We start from the raw sequence: 18,593 nt of genomic DNA, 5'->3' as shown, positions 1-18,593 counted from the left end.
ATATAGGCACGGAGCTCCGGTCAAAAGCCTCCCTTGAAAACAAACAGTTACGCGACTCACCTCCAAGTTCCCTGCTTCAGCACTGACCAGAAAGGTAAAGGGGGCATAGGGATGTGAGGTGTCCCTGACACAGCCAAGAGGTCCCTAGGTTAAGGGGGATACTCATTTAATGCCCAGGTCACCCAGAAGCTGTGTAGGACGTGACTCACAACTAAGTTCCCTGCTTCTGCACAACCCAGGAAGGTAAACGGGGGATAGGGATGTGAGGTGTCCCTGAAACAGTCAAGGGATCCCTAGGTTAATGGGGATACTCAGTAAATGCCCAGGTCACCCAGAACCGGTATAGGGTTTCTGGGGGTACTCAGCTACAAGATTGTGAGGGGACTTTTAAAAGTCCAGTCCTAAGTAATGTATAGAGTGTGGGGAATATGGCTAGTAAGAAATAACGTGCAGCTTCTTATTCTATTTCCTATAACCAAATGACCTAGGATATTTTTAAAGTGTATATTAAAACATATGCTTGTGCACAGTATAATGGGCTGGGACTCTCATACAGTGCCACTGTGTCTACTCATACAGTGGGGCTCCAAAGCCAAAGAGGAAGTCTGAGGTGTCAAAACCATTTGGACAGGAGGGAAGAAGTCAAATGCCCACGTCCTCAGATCAAGGGACACACTTTGAATTCCCATTTGGCCCACCAGACTGGCCGGGGGGCCTGTCACCGTGGGGGCATTGAGGGAATTAAGGGCCAGATAAAGCAAATTTCCCACGCCCCTTGTTTCATTCAGATTTCCAGGTAACCCTGTGCGTCCTACCAGCTTGTCTCTGATTAGCTTCAGAGATTTCTGTCACGTTCCTGATAGGGGGGGGGGGGGGCAGTAATCTGTAATGAAAGTCAGAGGTATTATAACCCCTTGCGGCCCTGAGATAGTTAGTTCTCCAAAGGGTTCTCCAGAGTGTTCCAGTTAAAAGTCTCCAGCAAGAAAGGGGCTGCTTCAGCAAAAAGCTGCCTGGAATATTTTCTGTCCTGTTTTACAACTGCTATCAAGGATAGGATTCCCTGCAGCTAGGAGACTCTACGTTGTTACCCCAAATTCCCTAGTAAGTGTGTCTTTTTGCTGTAGTTTGTGTAACATTGTGTTTGCCTATTCCTGCGAATAAATTTACTATTTATTTCATGAACTCGTTTTGCTCAATGCATGATCCTAGTAAAAAGGTGTAAATGGCCTGGTCTCCCATGACAATCGGACAATGGTAGGCCGAATGTCTCCTGGTGGCTCCCACAACTGTCCGGTCAAATCGCCTCCTCAGTGTGTCTCCTGTCCGCACTTATCTCTAATCATCAGACACGACCTGTCAGTAACTCCCCTGAAGCTCCCGCTCTCCCATTCAGTATCGGGGAGTCCTTGAGAGCTGCCGGGGAGTCAGTGCCAGGGCGCGCCTGATGTTTAAAGATCAGAGCTCTGTGGGCAGGAGACAGAGTATGGAGGAGGAGGAGGGAAATGAAATAGGCATAGTCAGGAGGAGGTAGAGAAAGAGTATTTATGCCACTCTGTCTATGTAGCCTGGATGTGTCTGCAAGCTTGTCTATGTATGTTTGTGTTGCATCAGTATGTCTGTTAACATGCTGTCTGTGTGTATGCATGCCTGCATATGTATGTTTGTGTGTGCATGTTATATATATATATATATATATATATATATATATACATACACACACACACATACATACATACACACACACATACATGTCCATGTATTTCTGTGCATATATGTATGTGTATCGGTTTCTTCTGTGTGTTTTGATGTATGTCTGTAGGTACAGTATGTCTACATACCTAGTGTATGTGTTTTTTTTTTTGCTCCTAACAGATTGAGGGTTGAAGACAATGCCCTGTACCGGGGGCTGTACAGGAAAGAAGAATTCTGGTGCTACTTGTGCCAGTTCAGCACTAAAGAGACATTGGTATGTAACCCTCATAGGGTTAGATGGCTGGCAGGGCTATAGCCAGTTTGGGAGATCAAATACACTTACTGTATGGGAGACAAAAAATTAAAATCATTTGAAAGAATTTATTTCAAACCCTGCATTAGCTTTTAATTTGTGTCTTTTAACGGGATCCTCTCAGTGAGGGTAACACAAGGCTCATCGACACCACCTCACAAAGTAAGACTAGAGCAGAGCTATTAATACTGCCCACCAAACCAGGAAAGACAGTGATGCAAAGTTGTTAGTAATTTATCAATACTTACAATCAAATACCTGGCTAAAAAATACCACTATGGCAATCAAGGTCGAACACTCAACGGCATTTCATGCAACATAAACCAAAAGCCCTCCGATCTAACAACATGCAGTGACATACTTGCCGTAGTCTCAGCAAGCTGAGTATAACCCACCTCACTCTCACAGAAGAAAGTCAGCAGAGTGGTCAGCTGGCTGGATTTGAGCTCAGTCCCCATTGTCCTTTGCAGCACATTGATTTCCGCTCCTGCCACTTGAGGATTCAAAAGCCTGCAGGTAATGAATGGACACGGAGTGCATGGCCATCAGGTGCGACATAACAGCCTATGCATTTAATATATAAATACAAAGCAAGTGCCACATCATAATAATGCAACTCAGACACTTCCATGTAGAAACTGAGATGTGCAGAGCCGCAGTGACACCTCAGGGGTCCCACGGGAGGGCAATGTGAGGAGTTAGGTTTTTAACAAGATTTTTATTGATTTGTGAAGCTATAATATGAAATATATGACACCATAACAATCAATACAAGAGTCAGGCTGAGATGGGAAAAGTGTTCAAACAGAAAAAGAAATGTATGTTTCCACAGAACATTATGGATCTGTTGTTATATGCTACTCTGCGTTCCCAGTGTTTTCTGCAGTTGTCCACTTCTTATTTATTTATTACAAAATAAATGAAAAGAAAGTGTGTAGGGATGCGTGTGCGTTATTGTACTTGAATATCTCTGATCCTTTTTTTTTTCAACCTGTTTATTTTTACACAATTTCAGGGGGGGGGAGACATAATATAGAAAGGTCGGGTCGTAAAAAAATAAATAAAAAAGGGGGATTGTAACATACACGTGGTGGATTTCCAGCATAGCAGCCCCATTTCCATCAATTGTCAAAATAGCACTGATTTTAAAGCAGCAATACTTTAATAATAAAACTGATAATAATAAAACGTGAGACCTGCTGTGCGGGGAGACAGGGAGAGAGGGAGGGACTGCTTCTCTCTGCGCAGCTCTTAGTCTGGCTGCGGCAAGGTAGGATTAACGCAGCGGGAATCCCATTCAACGGCATTGACCCCCCCGCTGCGTTAATACCTTCGGGGCAGCAAGCATTACTAGCCTTGTGGGCACGGGGGGGCTGGGAGCGGGCTCCGTCCGTCAGCACTTTTCCTCGCGCCCAAAACGAAAGTAAAGAGCACCAGATCTGTACTTTCTCCCCCTTTTAATATATATATGAAAAGCACGTGACAATGTTTCATTCTACAGTCTTACCTAAGCTGGCAATCGTTTGGTGCTCCTGTTATAAATGTGTAACAGTCCTGATTGTGTGCCTAACATAATGGCCGCCTTCCAGTTTCAATTAATGCTCCAGTCAGTGTAACTCGGCAGCTACTATGTACCCTTATATCACTACGGTAACATTATCTATTGTTACAGTTTACAGCTCACACTTCTGGGAACATCGGTAACAACTTATCGCAATCAGGAAAGTGTTGCAAAGATCTTGCACTGCTTGAGAGGTGGATAAAACCTGCTATAGAAACGAAAGGATGTTTTAAAACTCCTCCCCCTTCCCCCGTTAATTGTGACTATTTTAAACATGTGTTATATCTCTGAGTGATTCCAGATACATTGTATCTATAAACCTGGCCCAAACAAACTGACTTTGGAAGTCCATGTACAGTATATAAAATATGGCCAATTGCAAACTCCCCTGTCTGTATTGTATATCACTGTTACTCTATTTGTGAGATATATGGAAACACAGTTTCTTGCCTTTTAATTTGCTTCATGTTATGCTGAAAATGTCAATAAAAATGTATGTGAAAAAAAATGGCATTAAGAGTTGGGACAAAAAACAACAAAGAAAACAGTCACTATCTAATATTACAGCACTGATTTCACTTATATAAAACATTAAGATTTCACACGTTTTGCGGCTTTAAATAAAAATAAACCATCGAGCCTCTTGATGCCTAACATGCTTGCAACAAAACAACCCCCACCCCCCCAGTGTAGACGAGACTTCATACAGGTCGGAAGTACTATTTGGAACAAAAACAGATCATGTTCAAATTGTGTTTCTCCAAAACAAAACGAAACGACTGTTTTAATGCAGGTGAACATGGTAATTTTGTAGAAACAAAAAAAAGGGGCCTTAAAAAGTGAATGCAATGAAGTTATTCAGTATATAGGGATAGAATGCAATGTAATGAAGTCATTATTGTCCTTATTAGGGACAATACACAAGTGTCACAGGCAGTGTCTCACAGAAGCTACGGGAGTGACTTACACCAATTACACCAATTGACATATTAATGCAAGGTTGGAAGAAAAAAAAATGTACATGGCGTTTTTTTTAATGGAAATTATACTTTAAAATATACTTCACACTTTTCTCTAAATCTAAGAACCAGACCCATCCCTATAGTTATTTCTGCATGGGCTCGTATCTCTGGGATAATGTAAGGAACAGAGCTAACAGTTACTTGAAACCAAAAAGTCACTTGGTCGGCCTGTTTTGATAAGTGGTTGAATAGATTATAAAGCACGTATACTGTGGCACACAACAGCAAGCACATGCATGTATTCTGAATGTGTTGGTATAGCGCTCACAGTGTACTCAGCGCTTTACACAAGACAATACAGTACAGGGAATTATAATACAATAAGCGCAACAAACAAGGTCAGACAATAGGAAAGGACATCCCTGCCCCGGAGAGCTTACAGTCTAGGTGGTATGGTGGGCGACTTACAGGTGAGGGAATACGCGCAGTAGATGGCCCAATATTTGGAAGGAGAGACACTAACCGTTGTCTGGACAATTGAAGTGATTCATTTAAGAAGTGTTTTAAGGTTTGACTTAAAAGTGGGGAGAGAAGGTGCTTGGTGTACACGGAGTGTGAGGGAGCTCCACAGGTAAGGGACAGTGAGGGAAAAGGGTTTAAGGTAATTAAGAACTGTAGAGATGAATGGGGTGGAAAGGAAACATTTATGGGTAGGACGCAGGAGATGAGTAGGGGCACAGCGAGAGATCAAAGCTGATATGTAGGGAGGAGCAGACGAGCGGGGAGCCTTGAAGGTAAGGAGGAGAACTTTGTAGGTGATCCAAAATTTGATGGGAAGTCAGGAAAAGGGATTTATGGAGGAGATGAGCAGAGACTGTTTTGGTAGAAAGTGAAATCATTCTAGTAGTGTATTTTTGGATAGATTACAAAGGAGAAAATTGTGAAGCAGGGAGGCCTGTTAGCAGTATGTTACCATAATCCAGACGGGAGAGGATAAGGGCATTCGAGTTTCAGCAGTAGATTGACAGAGGAAAGGGCAGAACTTGGTAATATTAGAATATTAAGATGGCACTATAAGAAGCAACACATTTTAGCTGTGCCGTGAATTTGAATGGAGAAGGAAAGGGAAGAGTCAAATGTCACTCCCAGGCAACGTGCTTCGGGCGACAGAATAGATTGTAGAACCATTTACAGTGATCGAAAAAAAGGCATATTAGGCCAGATTTTGGGTGACATATGAGCTCAGTTTTAAACATATTATGTATAAGGCGGCAGAGCACCATCCACAAGGATTTAGGCAGGAGGCAATCATAGAATTGAGACTGGATTGCGGATGTGAGGGTAGGGATGGATAGATATATCTGCATATTATTTGAATAGAGATACCTAAGGCCAAAAGAGTTGATGAGGTCACCAAGTGATAGTGTGTAGAGAGAAAAGGAGAGGGCCCAGAACAGAGAGGCCTGTTGTACACCAACAAGCAGATTAACGGGACACAGAGACATGTTAGCATCAGTGGCTGAAAACGTGCGATGAGAGAGGTGTGATGAGATCGAGGATAGAACTTTGTTGCAGATACCAAGAGAGTTTAGAAGATGAAGGTGAAGAGAGTGATCAACCGTATCGAAGGCAGCACAGAGATCGAGTGGAATAAGTAGGGGGTGAAATTACTATGGGATTTTGCTTCAGGTAAATCGTTGGCTACTTTAGTGAGCACAGTCTCTGAGTGAGTTGTACAAACGTCCGATTGTAAAGGGTTCCGGAGGGCATGGGAATTAAGAAAGCTGGTTATACGGGAGACGTCGAGACGTTCGAGCAGTTTGGAGGCAACGGGTTGGAGGCATACAGAGCAGTGGTTACTAATAATTGAAGATACGGGTGTGAGTAGGACTAAGATAGGAGTAAGAGTTCTGATACGGTGTGAGGGGATACAATGGAAAGGCATGTGGTAAAGGGAGAACAGAAAATCAGTTTGAAACCTTTAACTTTGTAAAAGGGGGGAAAGAGTCAAAAGTGGAGGAGTAAGGTTTAGATAGATGCAGAGTGGGGGGGGGGGCAGAAGGAATCTAATCGTTGATAGCACCCACCTGGTCTTTAAGTTGGTCAGCAAAGGCTTGAGGAGAAGTGAAGGAAGGATTGGAAGTGGCAAGAGAAGGTCAGAGGAAGGAGCCAAATATAGAGACATCTGTCAGTGGTTCAGTGAGATGTGTTTCGAGTTTCAGTGATAACACGAGAAACCATTGTGATGTGCACCCGTGGCTCTGAGAAATTCTGGGTTAAATTCACTGTACTCAGAAACAGACGTTCGGACCATTTTCAGACAAAAAATCCCCTCTGATGTCAATGGGGATTTTCGTATGGAAAGACCGGTACAGCCGATTTGAAGTCGATTTAATGTACCCCTTTGTTCTCTGCCATTTAGCTGTATTAGTGATTGTGACCCTAGAGCTGAAACATCGACAGCTACCTGTGCCGTCTAGCAATCTGTTCCCCATTCCTACAATGTGCCCAGCTTCTGGAACCAACGCTTCCAACTATTCATGTTACCAGCGCAAATAGAAACATAATTTGGTCTCTAGTTACCTTTTATACAGAAATTCTCCAGCTGCTGCAGCCAGCGGTCTGTGTGTTGCATACACAAACTGGTACAAGATGTCACAGTCTTCAGTGGTAAACACATCTTCACAATGCCTGCATGAAAACAAACTGATTGTCATTATGCAAAGTGAGGTCATTGTTCATTCAATCCAGCAGAGACAAAGTCAGATATGTCCATTATGTGTTTGTACAATCAAAAGTCCTTCTTCCGTTTGTGAGAAGGCCTCAAGGAAAACTTGCACCACCAAATGAACAAGAATGTGGACGGCACGGGCGATTTTGTTACACAATGGAAAACAAAAAGAGCGGACGAAATGTGTCCTTGTCTACAAAACTTCAGTTTGTGTATACAGTCACAAAATCGTAACGTGCATCTGTCTGCTCCCCAAATGAAAATAGTAATCTAACGCACTGGGCGTCTTCACGACAATATGACTGTAAGCTCTGGCACGTAAGCCTGTTTCATTCAATCTCATTTTTAATCATTTCTAACAAAATGTATCAGGTTCACAAAGGATGTGTTTTACAACTCGTAATTTGAAGACATAAAAACTATCCTTTGTCTAAATTATACAGCAAATAAGACCAAGTAATGCTTCCAACATAGCTTGAACTATCACCTCAGAGAGCCGAAGTAAGACAAGGGGCTGCGGTAAGCCAGAACACACACATACACGCAGATCATTTGTCTACATGTGATTGGTTAACTATTAACAATATATGGATTATCTAAGGATCCCTGGGGAATGGGTTGATAAAAACATCACCAGTTATATAAATAGCTCTTCAACCAACTGTATACCTAACCCCGACACCACACCAAATAATCAATAGCCACAAGAAGGCCCACAGACATTATGCTTAGCGGCACACATCATGAAAGTCTGCATATCAATTTAATATGACTGCGTCATTTGCTGGGCAGAAATGTAAATTACTCTAATCTTTGCCCTTAAGGCAAAATCATTATATGTGTACAGTGAACCTCGTGGAAACTACACCTGCATTGCTCTTGCAGATATATTTGAACATCTGAACACGAGAACGCTATAAAACTTCACATGTTTTATTACATTTCCTCACTGTCATGTCTATAACTTGGGTTCAGGAATAGGCAGCGCGGAGTAATTAGCACTGAGACATCAGAACTGGAAAGTGACACAAACTGAGCAACGTTCTATAGAGCCTGTGCACATTAGTTCCATTCACAAAAACTGTTCCCTTAAATTGCCAATAACAATCGCTAAACATTATCACAATTGAGTCTTCCCCTATAAGAATGCACTCCTCTGGCACCAACTACTAGCAGAGCAGTAACAACATGGGGGATGGTGCCCTCTGGTGCTGAACACCAAAGTGACAGCCTTGTCGTTGGTTTAGGTTAGGGGAGTTCTCCGATCTCTGGTGCAATGGTTTTGCAGCAGTTATTGTCCTGGTTTTGCCGTCTAGAAACTTTGATATGCAGCTCTCAACGTGTACTTCTTTAGCAGCACTCTGATCATTGCTTCCACACACTAATCCGTCGCGATAAGAACGAAATGCATAACTAGTATAATAGTGAGTAGGACATGCCACAGGTTTTCATTACATCCAAATCGACAGTTTCACTTATTTTTTTGTTTATTAAAATAAAGTGAAAGGGCTAATTATAAGACAGTTATCTCCCCTTGTTCTCTTGCAGCACAGCCTTTTAAGCATTAGGGAAAAAGAAGCATGATCCTATTTATTTCCGGGCTGTTTGGAGTGTCCGATTCCTTTCTTCCTGATGGCGCTGTACTTGGCGTTCGCTTTCCTATCTATATGTTTCGTTGCACTGTTCAGGATACGTTGGGGTTGGTATTAACCCGACACTATGTATTCATATTGTTATATATTACTCGTGTATTTGTATTTACAACGTATCCGAGTTCCTAAACCCCCGCGGGGAGCGCTGTGCATTAAGACGTTTAGAAAACAAATGACCGTGCATAACATTTATTTACCTAACATTAGTTCAGTGGCACCGAGAATTGTAAAATAAATAAATAATCATTAAAAAAGGGGGTTACCAGTCGTAGGAATCGGACACTTGTTCACGGCCATCTCGCCACGACCCCTTCAGCACCTGCACCTGGCCGACAAGGAGGCCTTCCCCGCAGCTGCTCCGTCTCTGGACCCGCGGCTGCCGGCCACCTCCCCAATAAGGTAAGTTCATTTAAGGGGTTTTAGCGGTTAGGGTATGGGGGTTAAGAATAGGGGTTTTAGGGGGTTAAGGTTTTTATGGTATGGGGCATCATTAGTATTAGGGTTTTTAGGGTAAGGGGGTAGCAGCGTTAGTATTAGGGGATAAGAATAGGGGATTTAGGGCAAGGGGTTAGGTTTTTAGGGTAGGGAATTGGTGTGGGAAGTTTTAAGGTAAGGGGTTTTTTAGTTTAGATTAAGGGGTTTTAGGGCAAGGGGATAGGTTTTTAGGGTAGGTGGGAGTGTTATTATTAGCGGTTAACATTACGGGTTTATAGGGTAAGGAGTAAGGTTAGTTGAGGGTTACCTTGGTGGTGAGACGGCCGGCAGAGAGATGTCCCTGCGGCGAGGTGTGGCGGCTAAACGCCAGCAGTGACTTGTCACGGCAAGACGGCTGCGACCAAATGTCCTAGCCCGTCGGTCGGTATAAATAGTGTGCAACGCTTTTATTACTTCAATACTGTTGGTATCTACCTCTGAGTTCAGCGCCCGAGGGTCTTCCAGCTTTATATTATTGCGTGCGCGTGTACTATGTTGTGAGCACGTGTAGACAGACACACGTATGCAGACTGATAGAAGAAATCCAGAACGCACACATTATGCAAGTTCAAAAGCATTGCATCCCGCTACAAAAGTGATCCCACGTTTCAGACCACCTAATGGAGGTCCTTGCGCAGCAAACTATCGGGTCCCTTTTGTAACATGTAACACAACCCTTATTGGCCAGCCTTTAATAACACTGTGCGGACGCCGATTTCTCTTCACACGTGGCTGGATATTCTGAGGCTGAAATGTAATGAGAGAAACACATTTTTCTTGCATTTCCCAGATTAACCGTACAAAAGTAGAACATACAACAATACTCACTGTGACATGTGTACGAGGAGCCTCATAGCTTGAACAGTCACATCATGGTCCCTGTCCAGTGTCATTGACACAATGCGATCCTAGAAGATCCAAGTCAGGAGACATTATATATATATATATGTGGGAGACAGGCAGACAGAGAGACAGAGACAGGATGTGTACATTTCTATAATTGAAGAGAGAAATTCCCTCTTAAATCAGTGGGTCCAGTTTTGCATTCAGCGCTTGTTAAAGCAAAGACCCCTCCAGAAGCCTACATGAGTTTAACGCAGAAGTCGGAAAAATATGGTCCGTGGACCACATCCGGTCCGTCATATCAATCTATCCATCCCACACTAGTAGGACCCCCCTCTCTCCACACGCCCTCCCCGGGATATACCTGTAGAAGTTACACAGAAGTTCGGCCCAACTTCCACAATCACCGCCCTGGGTGAGCTCCCTCCATCCCTGCGTAAGGACCAGTGCCACAGGTCGGGCCCCAGGGGGAGAGTGTGACCTGTGGCGGGAGGAAGGGAGGAGAGAGAAGGTGGGGGAGGTAGGGCCCCCATCTCTCCTTGCTGCCTCCCCAGACTCTACCGGAGGAGGGAGCTCACCCAGGTGATCCTAACATGGAAGTCAAGTCCAACTTCCACAATCTCTCAGGGGAAGAGGGGAGCAGGGAGAGAACGGCAAGAGAGAGAGAGAGTGAGAGTGGCGAGAGAGAGAGTGAGAAGGGCGAGAGAGAGTGAGAAGGGGGAGGGAGAGGGAGGGGGAGAGAGAGAGAGAGAGAAGGGGGGAGAGAGAGAGAGAAGGGGGGGGTAGAGAGACAACTGGGGAAAGAGAGAGAGAATGGGCAGAGAGAGAAGGGGGAGAGAGAGAATGGGGGGATAGAGAGAAAGGAGTAGGGAGGAGAAGGGGAGAGTGAGAGGAGAAGGGGGAGAGTGAGAGGAGAAGGGGGAGAGAGTTAGAAGGGGGGATAGAGAGAGAAGGGGAGGAGAGAGAGGAGAAGGGAAGGAGAGAGAGAAGGGGGGAGAGAGGGAAGGGGGGAGAGAGAGGAGAAGAGGGAGAGAGAGGAGAAGGGGGGAGAGAGAGAAGGGAGTGAGAGGAGAAGCAGGAGAGTGAGATAAAGGGGAGTGGGGCAGATTGATGATGGTAAGAGAGAGTGATGGGAGTAAGAGAAATGGGTGGCATTTGGGGGGGGGTGTAGGTGAGAAGAAGAGTATGTTTGGGAGAAGCTGGTGAGGACCTATATTAAGTTTGTGGCCCGCGGAGCTTATCAAAGCCGGTGAAATGGCCCGGCAGCCAATATAATCGCCCACCCTGGTTTAACCCATATCATATTAGTATCTTGTCACCTGAGAATGCCCAGCTCCTTTCTTTTTTTAATGTTGTAGTGTTAACAATCCTCATTTTCTTAATCTCTAGCGGTGGAGGTAACCATGGTAACCTATCGACTGAATTGGGCTCTGGTGAGAGCTCCTTGTAAACCTCCCGGGCCTAATATTTCAACTGCTTCTATCTCCTGAACAAAGCATGAGATTTTAGCAATAAAAACAGCCTTGGAAAGAACAAGAAGATATCTTTTAAATAAATAAAAAACATCTGGTGATCAGCATTGTGCGCTGCTTTAATTTAACTTTACTATCCACTCTTTGCCTTGGGATAGTAATATACAAATGATTGAGCGTTAGTTTTCCATGTCCCATGTTTCCAATACATTTAATATCCCTAATATCAGCCTAAACAGCTTCTCATGAAATGAACGCCCAACCTATGTGTGGAATTTGTTCTTGGGGTAATAGTAACTTGTTCACTGAACTCACTTCTACTTGTGCAAATTACAGCAAAGTAAATGAATCCTATTGCGAGCAATAAGACTTTAGTTTGATAAATCTGCTGCAATTATTGTGCACTCGTTTTGTCCCCGTTTTACAGCCAGTAGCCCAGGAGTGGCCAACTCGTCCTCAAGGGCCACCAACAGGTCAGGTTTTAAGGAAATGCCTGCTTCAGCACAGGTGGCTCAGTCAAAGACGAAGACACAGCCACTGATTGAGCCGCCTGTGCTGAAGCAGGGATATCATGAAAACCTGACCTGTTGGTGACTCTTGAGGACTGGAGTTGGCCACTCCTGCCTTAATGGATCTCATTGAGTTCAGTGAACGTTAAAAGCAGACATAAAATGGCCTTGGGGTCAGGGCTCGCTCCAGAAGCCAATAGAAAGCCGCTGTGTAATCAGAAGATGACGTCTATTGGTGAACCCGGCAGCCATCTGTGTCGTTTTTTACCCCGAACTAGTTCATCAGCATTAGGGGGGGGAGGAGGGAATTGCTGCTTTAATATTACTCCAGAAATACATTCCACACAGGGTTGTAGGTTCTTTTCATGATACGCCGTATAAAAATAAACCTCCCTGCAGAATGTAAACAGATAGTAAGCAAGTGTAGCTGCGATATGAACTTCTGCTGCCAGCGAGGATTGCAATGCACTTAACCTCTTCCCTGCCAGAGGGAAACTGCATCCAACTGACAAGCAACGCATGTGTAGGTTCCCTATACTGGCAGTTACAGTGTTCAGGAGTAACTGCAATGGGCTGTATGGTATCTTTCAGCACCAGAAAATGTTTTATGGCAGAAAACTGCAACATCATCCTATTGGCCAGAGATTTGGCAGCCATTTTATTTCCCCTGGACAGAGATTTAAACCTGCTAACATCAGCAGCAAGTATCTCAGGAAAACTGAGGGTTATCCTGGGATGAAAATAGCTCGGTACATCTCTGGCGGAGGGGTCAATCATTCCTACCATTGTATTATATCAGTGGTTTTCAAGTGGAGAACCCGGGGGTTCTGTGAGCGGTTCTGTGAGCGGTTCTGTGAGCGGTTCTGAGAGGATCTGTGAGAGGTTCTGCGAGAGGTTACCAGCGTTTAGTTGAGACCAAACTTGGTAATGGCCGATATTTTGTTCCTCAAGATACAATCATTTTATTTTGCCATATTTTTTTAATTGAGTAATTAAAATGATGATTACATTTTATACTTTATCGTAAATTATACATAGTAAACAAAGCAGCTAATTTATTTAGAAAATGGCAGGCCTAGCACAACACTGCTATTTTTTACGCACATAAGATAAACAAGTTGGGGTTTCATAAAGTCACAATACCTTTTTAAGGTGTAGCAGTCACCTTACATTTGTGAAGATTTCCACTGGTCAAAAGGTTGAAAAACACTGAACTAGTTGAGTTTATACAATGTTTTTAGGCCACTGGTGGTTTGAGCCTGTGGCGGATATCACTAAAGCCGCGCCACTAGTAGTATGTGTCCTGATTCCCCAGTCACGTGTAGACGCCAGCACAAGTGCTCCGGTCGCCATCCTGAAAGCCCAGCTGCTTACAGCAGATCTGCCTGTACCTTTCCAGCATTTCGTAAGTAGGGTTGCAATTTTGCCCCTCCGGATGCGGTTAATACACATGTCCACGCTAATAAATAAGCTTTGTATTATTTTTTAGGCCGTGCTTGTGTTTCATGTTTGTATGCTCTGTTTGTTGTTTTTGTTGCTAATATCTGTGTTTCCCCCCCCCCCCCCTTCCTTCCCCCTCCTGTGTTGATTTACTGCACCATTATTCTCTTTCTTTCTCTCTTTTTCATATATGCATTGCTGAGGTGAGAATCATCACCATTCATCATTCCAAGGACTGTATTTGGACTGTCATAACAGGACTGGTATTTACCCTTTTTTTGGCGCCGGTTAAACCTCTTTTTTTCATTTGTTCCCCTGACTGGTTGTACTACCAGTCTTTCACCTGGCTGCCTGAACATTTATATTTATAATTCTAGCGCTGTTTTGCACCTATTCTCTTTTTTCTGTTTTTTTTATGTGTTCTAAAGGTGTCACAACTTCATGTTTTACCTTAAACCTGCACGTAAAAAGATCCATTTTGGAAACCAGATCCTTTTTATCGTAAAGTCCATGCAGGGCCATGAGACTTTTCAGGCGCACCTCAGGGATCTGTAAGACACAAGGAGAACCCCACGGTCACATATACTAATAACATTACTAAATCTCCTTGGGGCAAAGAGAAAACAGAGATTGTGCATACAGTATTATTTGCACAGATGCAGCAAGCTTCGTGGTTCTCTCTCTAGTGTGATATATGTAGATCTAGTGAGAATTACTGTGCCAACGCTGCAACTGCATCCTATGGAAATGATATTCTGAGTTATACTGGGATATGTTGTTTAGCACTAGGGATCAGTGATGCTTGCTATACCTGTACATAAATATTTTAAATAGCTGATGATTAAATAGTTTAAAATACTATAATTAAAATTAATTTAGTATTGATATTAGGTCCGCTATAATTAAAATAGAAAACAATAGTCAGCTGGTGGCGCTCAATAACCCACTGTATGTGGTGAGTACAACCTTAAAAAAAACACATAGGTGTGCGCTATACCTGTACATGCCGACTTCCTATTAATTTCTCCTCCTTTCCTTTAAGGCTCTACATTCCTCTGCATATATCTCAACTCTGATCCCTCGTTACACACCGACCCATCTCTTACGCTCAACCCCAAGGCTGTCTCATCTTTGCACCTTTTACCTCTGCAGCTCCCTCCCGTCTTAAACCTTTCTCACCAATCTCTGCCTGCCTATGGAACCCTCTTCCGCTCAATATTCATCAAGCGCCTTCCCTTTCCACATTCAAAGCCCACCTGATAATCCACCGCTTAAAAGAATCTCATTAAATAATTTACGCCTCTGCAACTGGCTCCAGGTGCACTTGACCTCCCGGACTGCACTTTCAATAACGTGCTTTTACTGTAACTGTGTCCACAAGGCCTCGGGCATGGCGCTGACCCGTGCTGAGGCGCGCTTACGCTTACCAGTGAGCCCCTGCAGCCGCAATGAGAGCGGCTTTAGCAGGGGCTCGTGCACGCTTGCGGAAGCGTGGGTCTTAGAAAATTTTTTGTTTCAAGCGCTCACGGGAGCGCAGGGCCGGTCACGTGAGCGGCTCGCCCAATGAGGGCGAACCAGCTCCGTGACGTCACTGGCCCGCCCCCCGACACGCCCATGGATGGCGCGCTAACCAAGGCCAGGGAAAGCACCCGCTTTCCCTCAGCCTCAGCGCGCCTCCGCACGGCTGCTGCAACCCTGGACGCAGCCTAAGCCTCCCAGTATAACACTTAGATTGCAAGCTCTTTGGAGCAAGGTCTCCCTTTGCCTTACAGTATGTTGTAATTGACCTGTCACACCAATCCCCATTGTTTCTACTTGATGTACCTTGTATTGCACATTTTGTCATTTAGGGTCACTAAAATGTAGGTGGAGCAGAAAAGGGACATGTTTGAGCAGAGTTCAAGAGGAGGAAAGGGGTGTAACAATAAACTAAAGCTCAGATAGAAAGTGCAGAGGAGAAGGGCCTTGAAGGAGGGCAGCAATACTGTAAGTAATGGAAGATTAAACAGTGAGCCATGATGAGCGATGTAAAGAGGGACCTGCCAGAGGCCGCTGTAGGAAAGAACGAGAGGGTTCTAACAGCTGCTGGAAGAACAAGTGTGCAGGAGCAGACGGGTGTAAAAGGGTTAGTACACAGCCGGAAAAGAATGTGATTAAATAAATACAAACGTTCACAGCAGATCCCCCCCCCCCCATCCCCTCCCCATCAGAGTGCTAGAAAAGTGAACATAATAGTCGTCTTGAATTTGTCTAACCAGACACCATCAGCACAAGCATGCATTCAGGATTCACCACTAACTGATGTGCCCTGTGTCATGTGTGGGTTTCCTGTGCTCAGACACACCATGAGTGCAGAAAAGCTAATGCTGAATCAAGTGTTGTTACCAAGCGTGTATGAGGTTTATTTTTCCAGTAGAGGCAGCTTTGTAGAGTCTGGAAAAGTATCAGAGATAAAACACATAATACTTATAGATGTTCCTGCTTAATCTAAGGTACGTCCAACTCTTCCATACACACAGCCTGGCCACGTGTACACAAAGCTTGGTTGTGTGAGCAATAAAATAACCACAGCTACAAGTTCAAGGTGTCATATCCTGAAAACATTATGTGGATACATTAAATGTGTGTGTCGTGGGGCACAACTGTTATTAGCATATCACTGATAATTCAAAATAAATATACTGTAATCACAAAGATTGAATCACGCTTCTGAAAAGTAAATGACGATTGCTCATTCAATCATTTAATTATATGACTAATAGAAACCCTGTGGCAGAGATGGAACTGCAGAGCTAGTTTTAGATTGTAAAGTGGGACTTTGGCCAGTAATAAACTTTTGTGTTGGGAAGCAGTGAATTTTGCCATTAAACAGAGCACTTTTACCCGGTTTTTGGGTATTCTAAGTGCAGTGTAAGTTCTTTGAACCCTGTTTTTCTAACTTCCACCAGCTCATGATCGGACAGATTAGTTAGGAGGGGTTCTGGTCACATCTTCAAGTTGAGTGATGCTTGCCTTTGCAGACATCCTCCCCCTTTCTGTCCCTCCTGCATACAGCACGGACGTGGCCACTGATCACAGCGAGGACACACAGACGCTGCCAGCGCCATCATACCCATCGTGGCACCGAGCAGAAATAAACGGGAAGAGAATGTGACGGAGCTAAGAATAGTAAAAGGCATAGCATGCTAAAAGGGGGCGAGCCACGCCTTAAAGAAAAATCATGGAGAAGTATTTTAAAAATCCCCTTTTTGTCCCGTCAATGGCTGTTGACATTGTAACCTGAAAATAAGAGTGGGTGTCATACATATTAAAAGCTGGGCTGTGTGTTGATTAATGAATCATATACTAGCTGTTATGATTCTTCTGCTGAGATAACACGTAATAAGTTGGAGTGAACACACAATGGGATTTGTGTGTCCTTCCTTAGGACATTTCTTTCAAACCCTCTAGACTGGGTAACCTGCCTTATCTCTCCCCTATTACTGGCCTTAGGCATAAATTGGACATTCAGATATCTGACGACCTTATCTTCGGGGTAGAGTAAAATCATTGCCCTCTCCGATCAAGCTGGAAACAAAGGGACGTTCCAAACTTTTGGAAATTATTTGAAATGCTTGTTATTTTTAGCCTTTTTCTAGGTATCAAACACATAGAGAAGTCATAGCCTATTAAACTTACACCTGATATCAGTTGAGTCCTGCTCAGATATAGGGCTACACCTTGAACTCATAATGTAACAGTTTCACGCAGAATCCCGTTAGCGCTATACTGTACTTTCATATGAAGAAACCCACCTTGTCATAAAGCATCCATCCAATGTACTTTAAGCAGCTATCATTCAAATAGGTTTGAGGGTACATTTTCATCCACGTACCAATTTCTTCAATGCAAAGTGCCCTGATTTCAGAGACCACATCCCTAAAAAGGCAGGTAAAGGGATTAAAAGGTTCCAGCCATGGTACTAAGGGGAAAAAGCAACCACATGTGTCAAAAAATACAAAATTAAGTGCATCCATATATTTCAGGCATACGGGGCCTTCATTACCCTACATTTAAATAAAAGAAGTAAATAAGCCGGATGAGATATTCATATGGGAAAGGTGGTATTTTTCTATGCTGAACCGTCACGAAACGGGCTGCAAACTACTTTACACTACTGCTAACACACATTGTTACAAACATTAAGGTCATGGCTAACCTGCTCCACGAAATGCAATACATTCACTACATTTTACATATTAGTAGTTAAAAGTAATTGTAACCTAGCAGACACACTGTTGCCCTGACGTTTCATTGCACCCCGCAGGGGAGGGCTGGCCAGGGGAGCAAAGGGGTTATTGACGACAGCAACCCGTAGCCCGGAGGTAAAGGCCTGAAACGCGGAGTCTCTGGGTCAAACCCGGAGAGGTGGCAACCCTGGATATCAGTTGTCATAGCAACGTGACACTGCATGACATCACGGCACGTTGTCATGGCAATGTGACGCCATTTGCCGTCGCAGCACCATGATGAGGGACCATGCAGGTAGAGATGGTGAAGAACAAGGTAAGGAGAGTTACAGTGGCCAAGCGCTCTCGCCTGGCAATCAGTTTAATTGTTGTGCGGAAGGGTGCGGGGCCTCTGGAAGTGCGAGGCACGGTGCAGGGACACCGATGGCACCACCCTAAAGCCGTCCCTGTCTCCAGTGTGTATACTTGTAATTGTATAAATGGTGTGTGTATATATAGATATATATATATAGTGTGTGTGTGTATGGTGTATATATGATGTAAGTGTATATATGATGTGTGTATAGATGTATATGTGTATACATGTGTGTGTGTGTGTGTGTGTGTGTGTGTGTATGTGTGTGTGTGTGTGTGTGTGTGTGTGTGTGTGTGTGTGTGTGTGTGTGTGTGTGTGTGTGTGTGTGTGTGTGTATGTGTGTATGTGTGTGTGTGTATA

General features: G+C 44.0%; 1 protein-coding gene across 4 annotated transcripts in view; it reads right to left on the bottom strand.

The window, feature by feature from the left end:
* LOC142489583 (cohesin subunit SA-2-like) overlaps positions 1 to 18,593 on the bottom strand; it is a 98,774-nt gene that overhangs the window by 56,955 nt on the left and 23,226 nt on the right. For all 4 annotated transcript variants that reach the window (XM_075590605.1, XM_075590607.1, XM_075590606.1 and 1 more), the window contains 5 exons: positions 17,444 to 17,567; positions 14,100 to 14,198; positions 10,214 to 10,293; positions 7,112 to 7,219; positions 2,401 to 2,515 (listed from right to left, as the gene is read on the bottom strand). In XM_075590605.1, coding sequence (XP_075446720.1) covers positions 2,401 to 2,515; positions 7,112 to 7,219; positions 10,214 to 10,293; positions 14,100 to 14,198; positions 17,444 to 17,567 — 526 coding nt within the window. The remainder of the gene's footprint in view (positions 1 to 2,400; positions 2,516 to 7,111; positions 7,220 to 10,213; positions 10,294 to 14,099; positions 14,199 to 17,443; positions 17,568 to 18,593) is intronic.

This window comes from Ascaphus truei, chromosome 3, assembly GCF_040206685.1.
Source record: "Ascaphus truei isolate aAscTru1 chromosome 3, aAscTru1.hap1, whole genome shotgun sequence".
Classification (NCBI taxonomy): Eukaryota; Metazoa; Chordata; class Amphibia; order Anura; family Ascaphidae; genus Ascaphus; species Ascaphus truei.
Note: the sequence above shows the minus strand (reverse complement) of the source record. Positions and strands in the feature narration are given on the sequence as shown.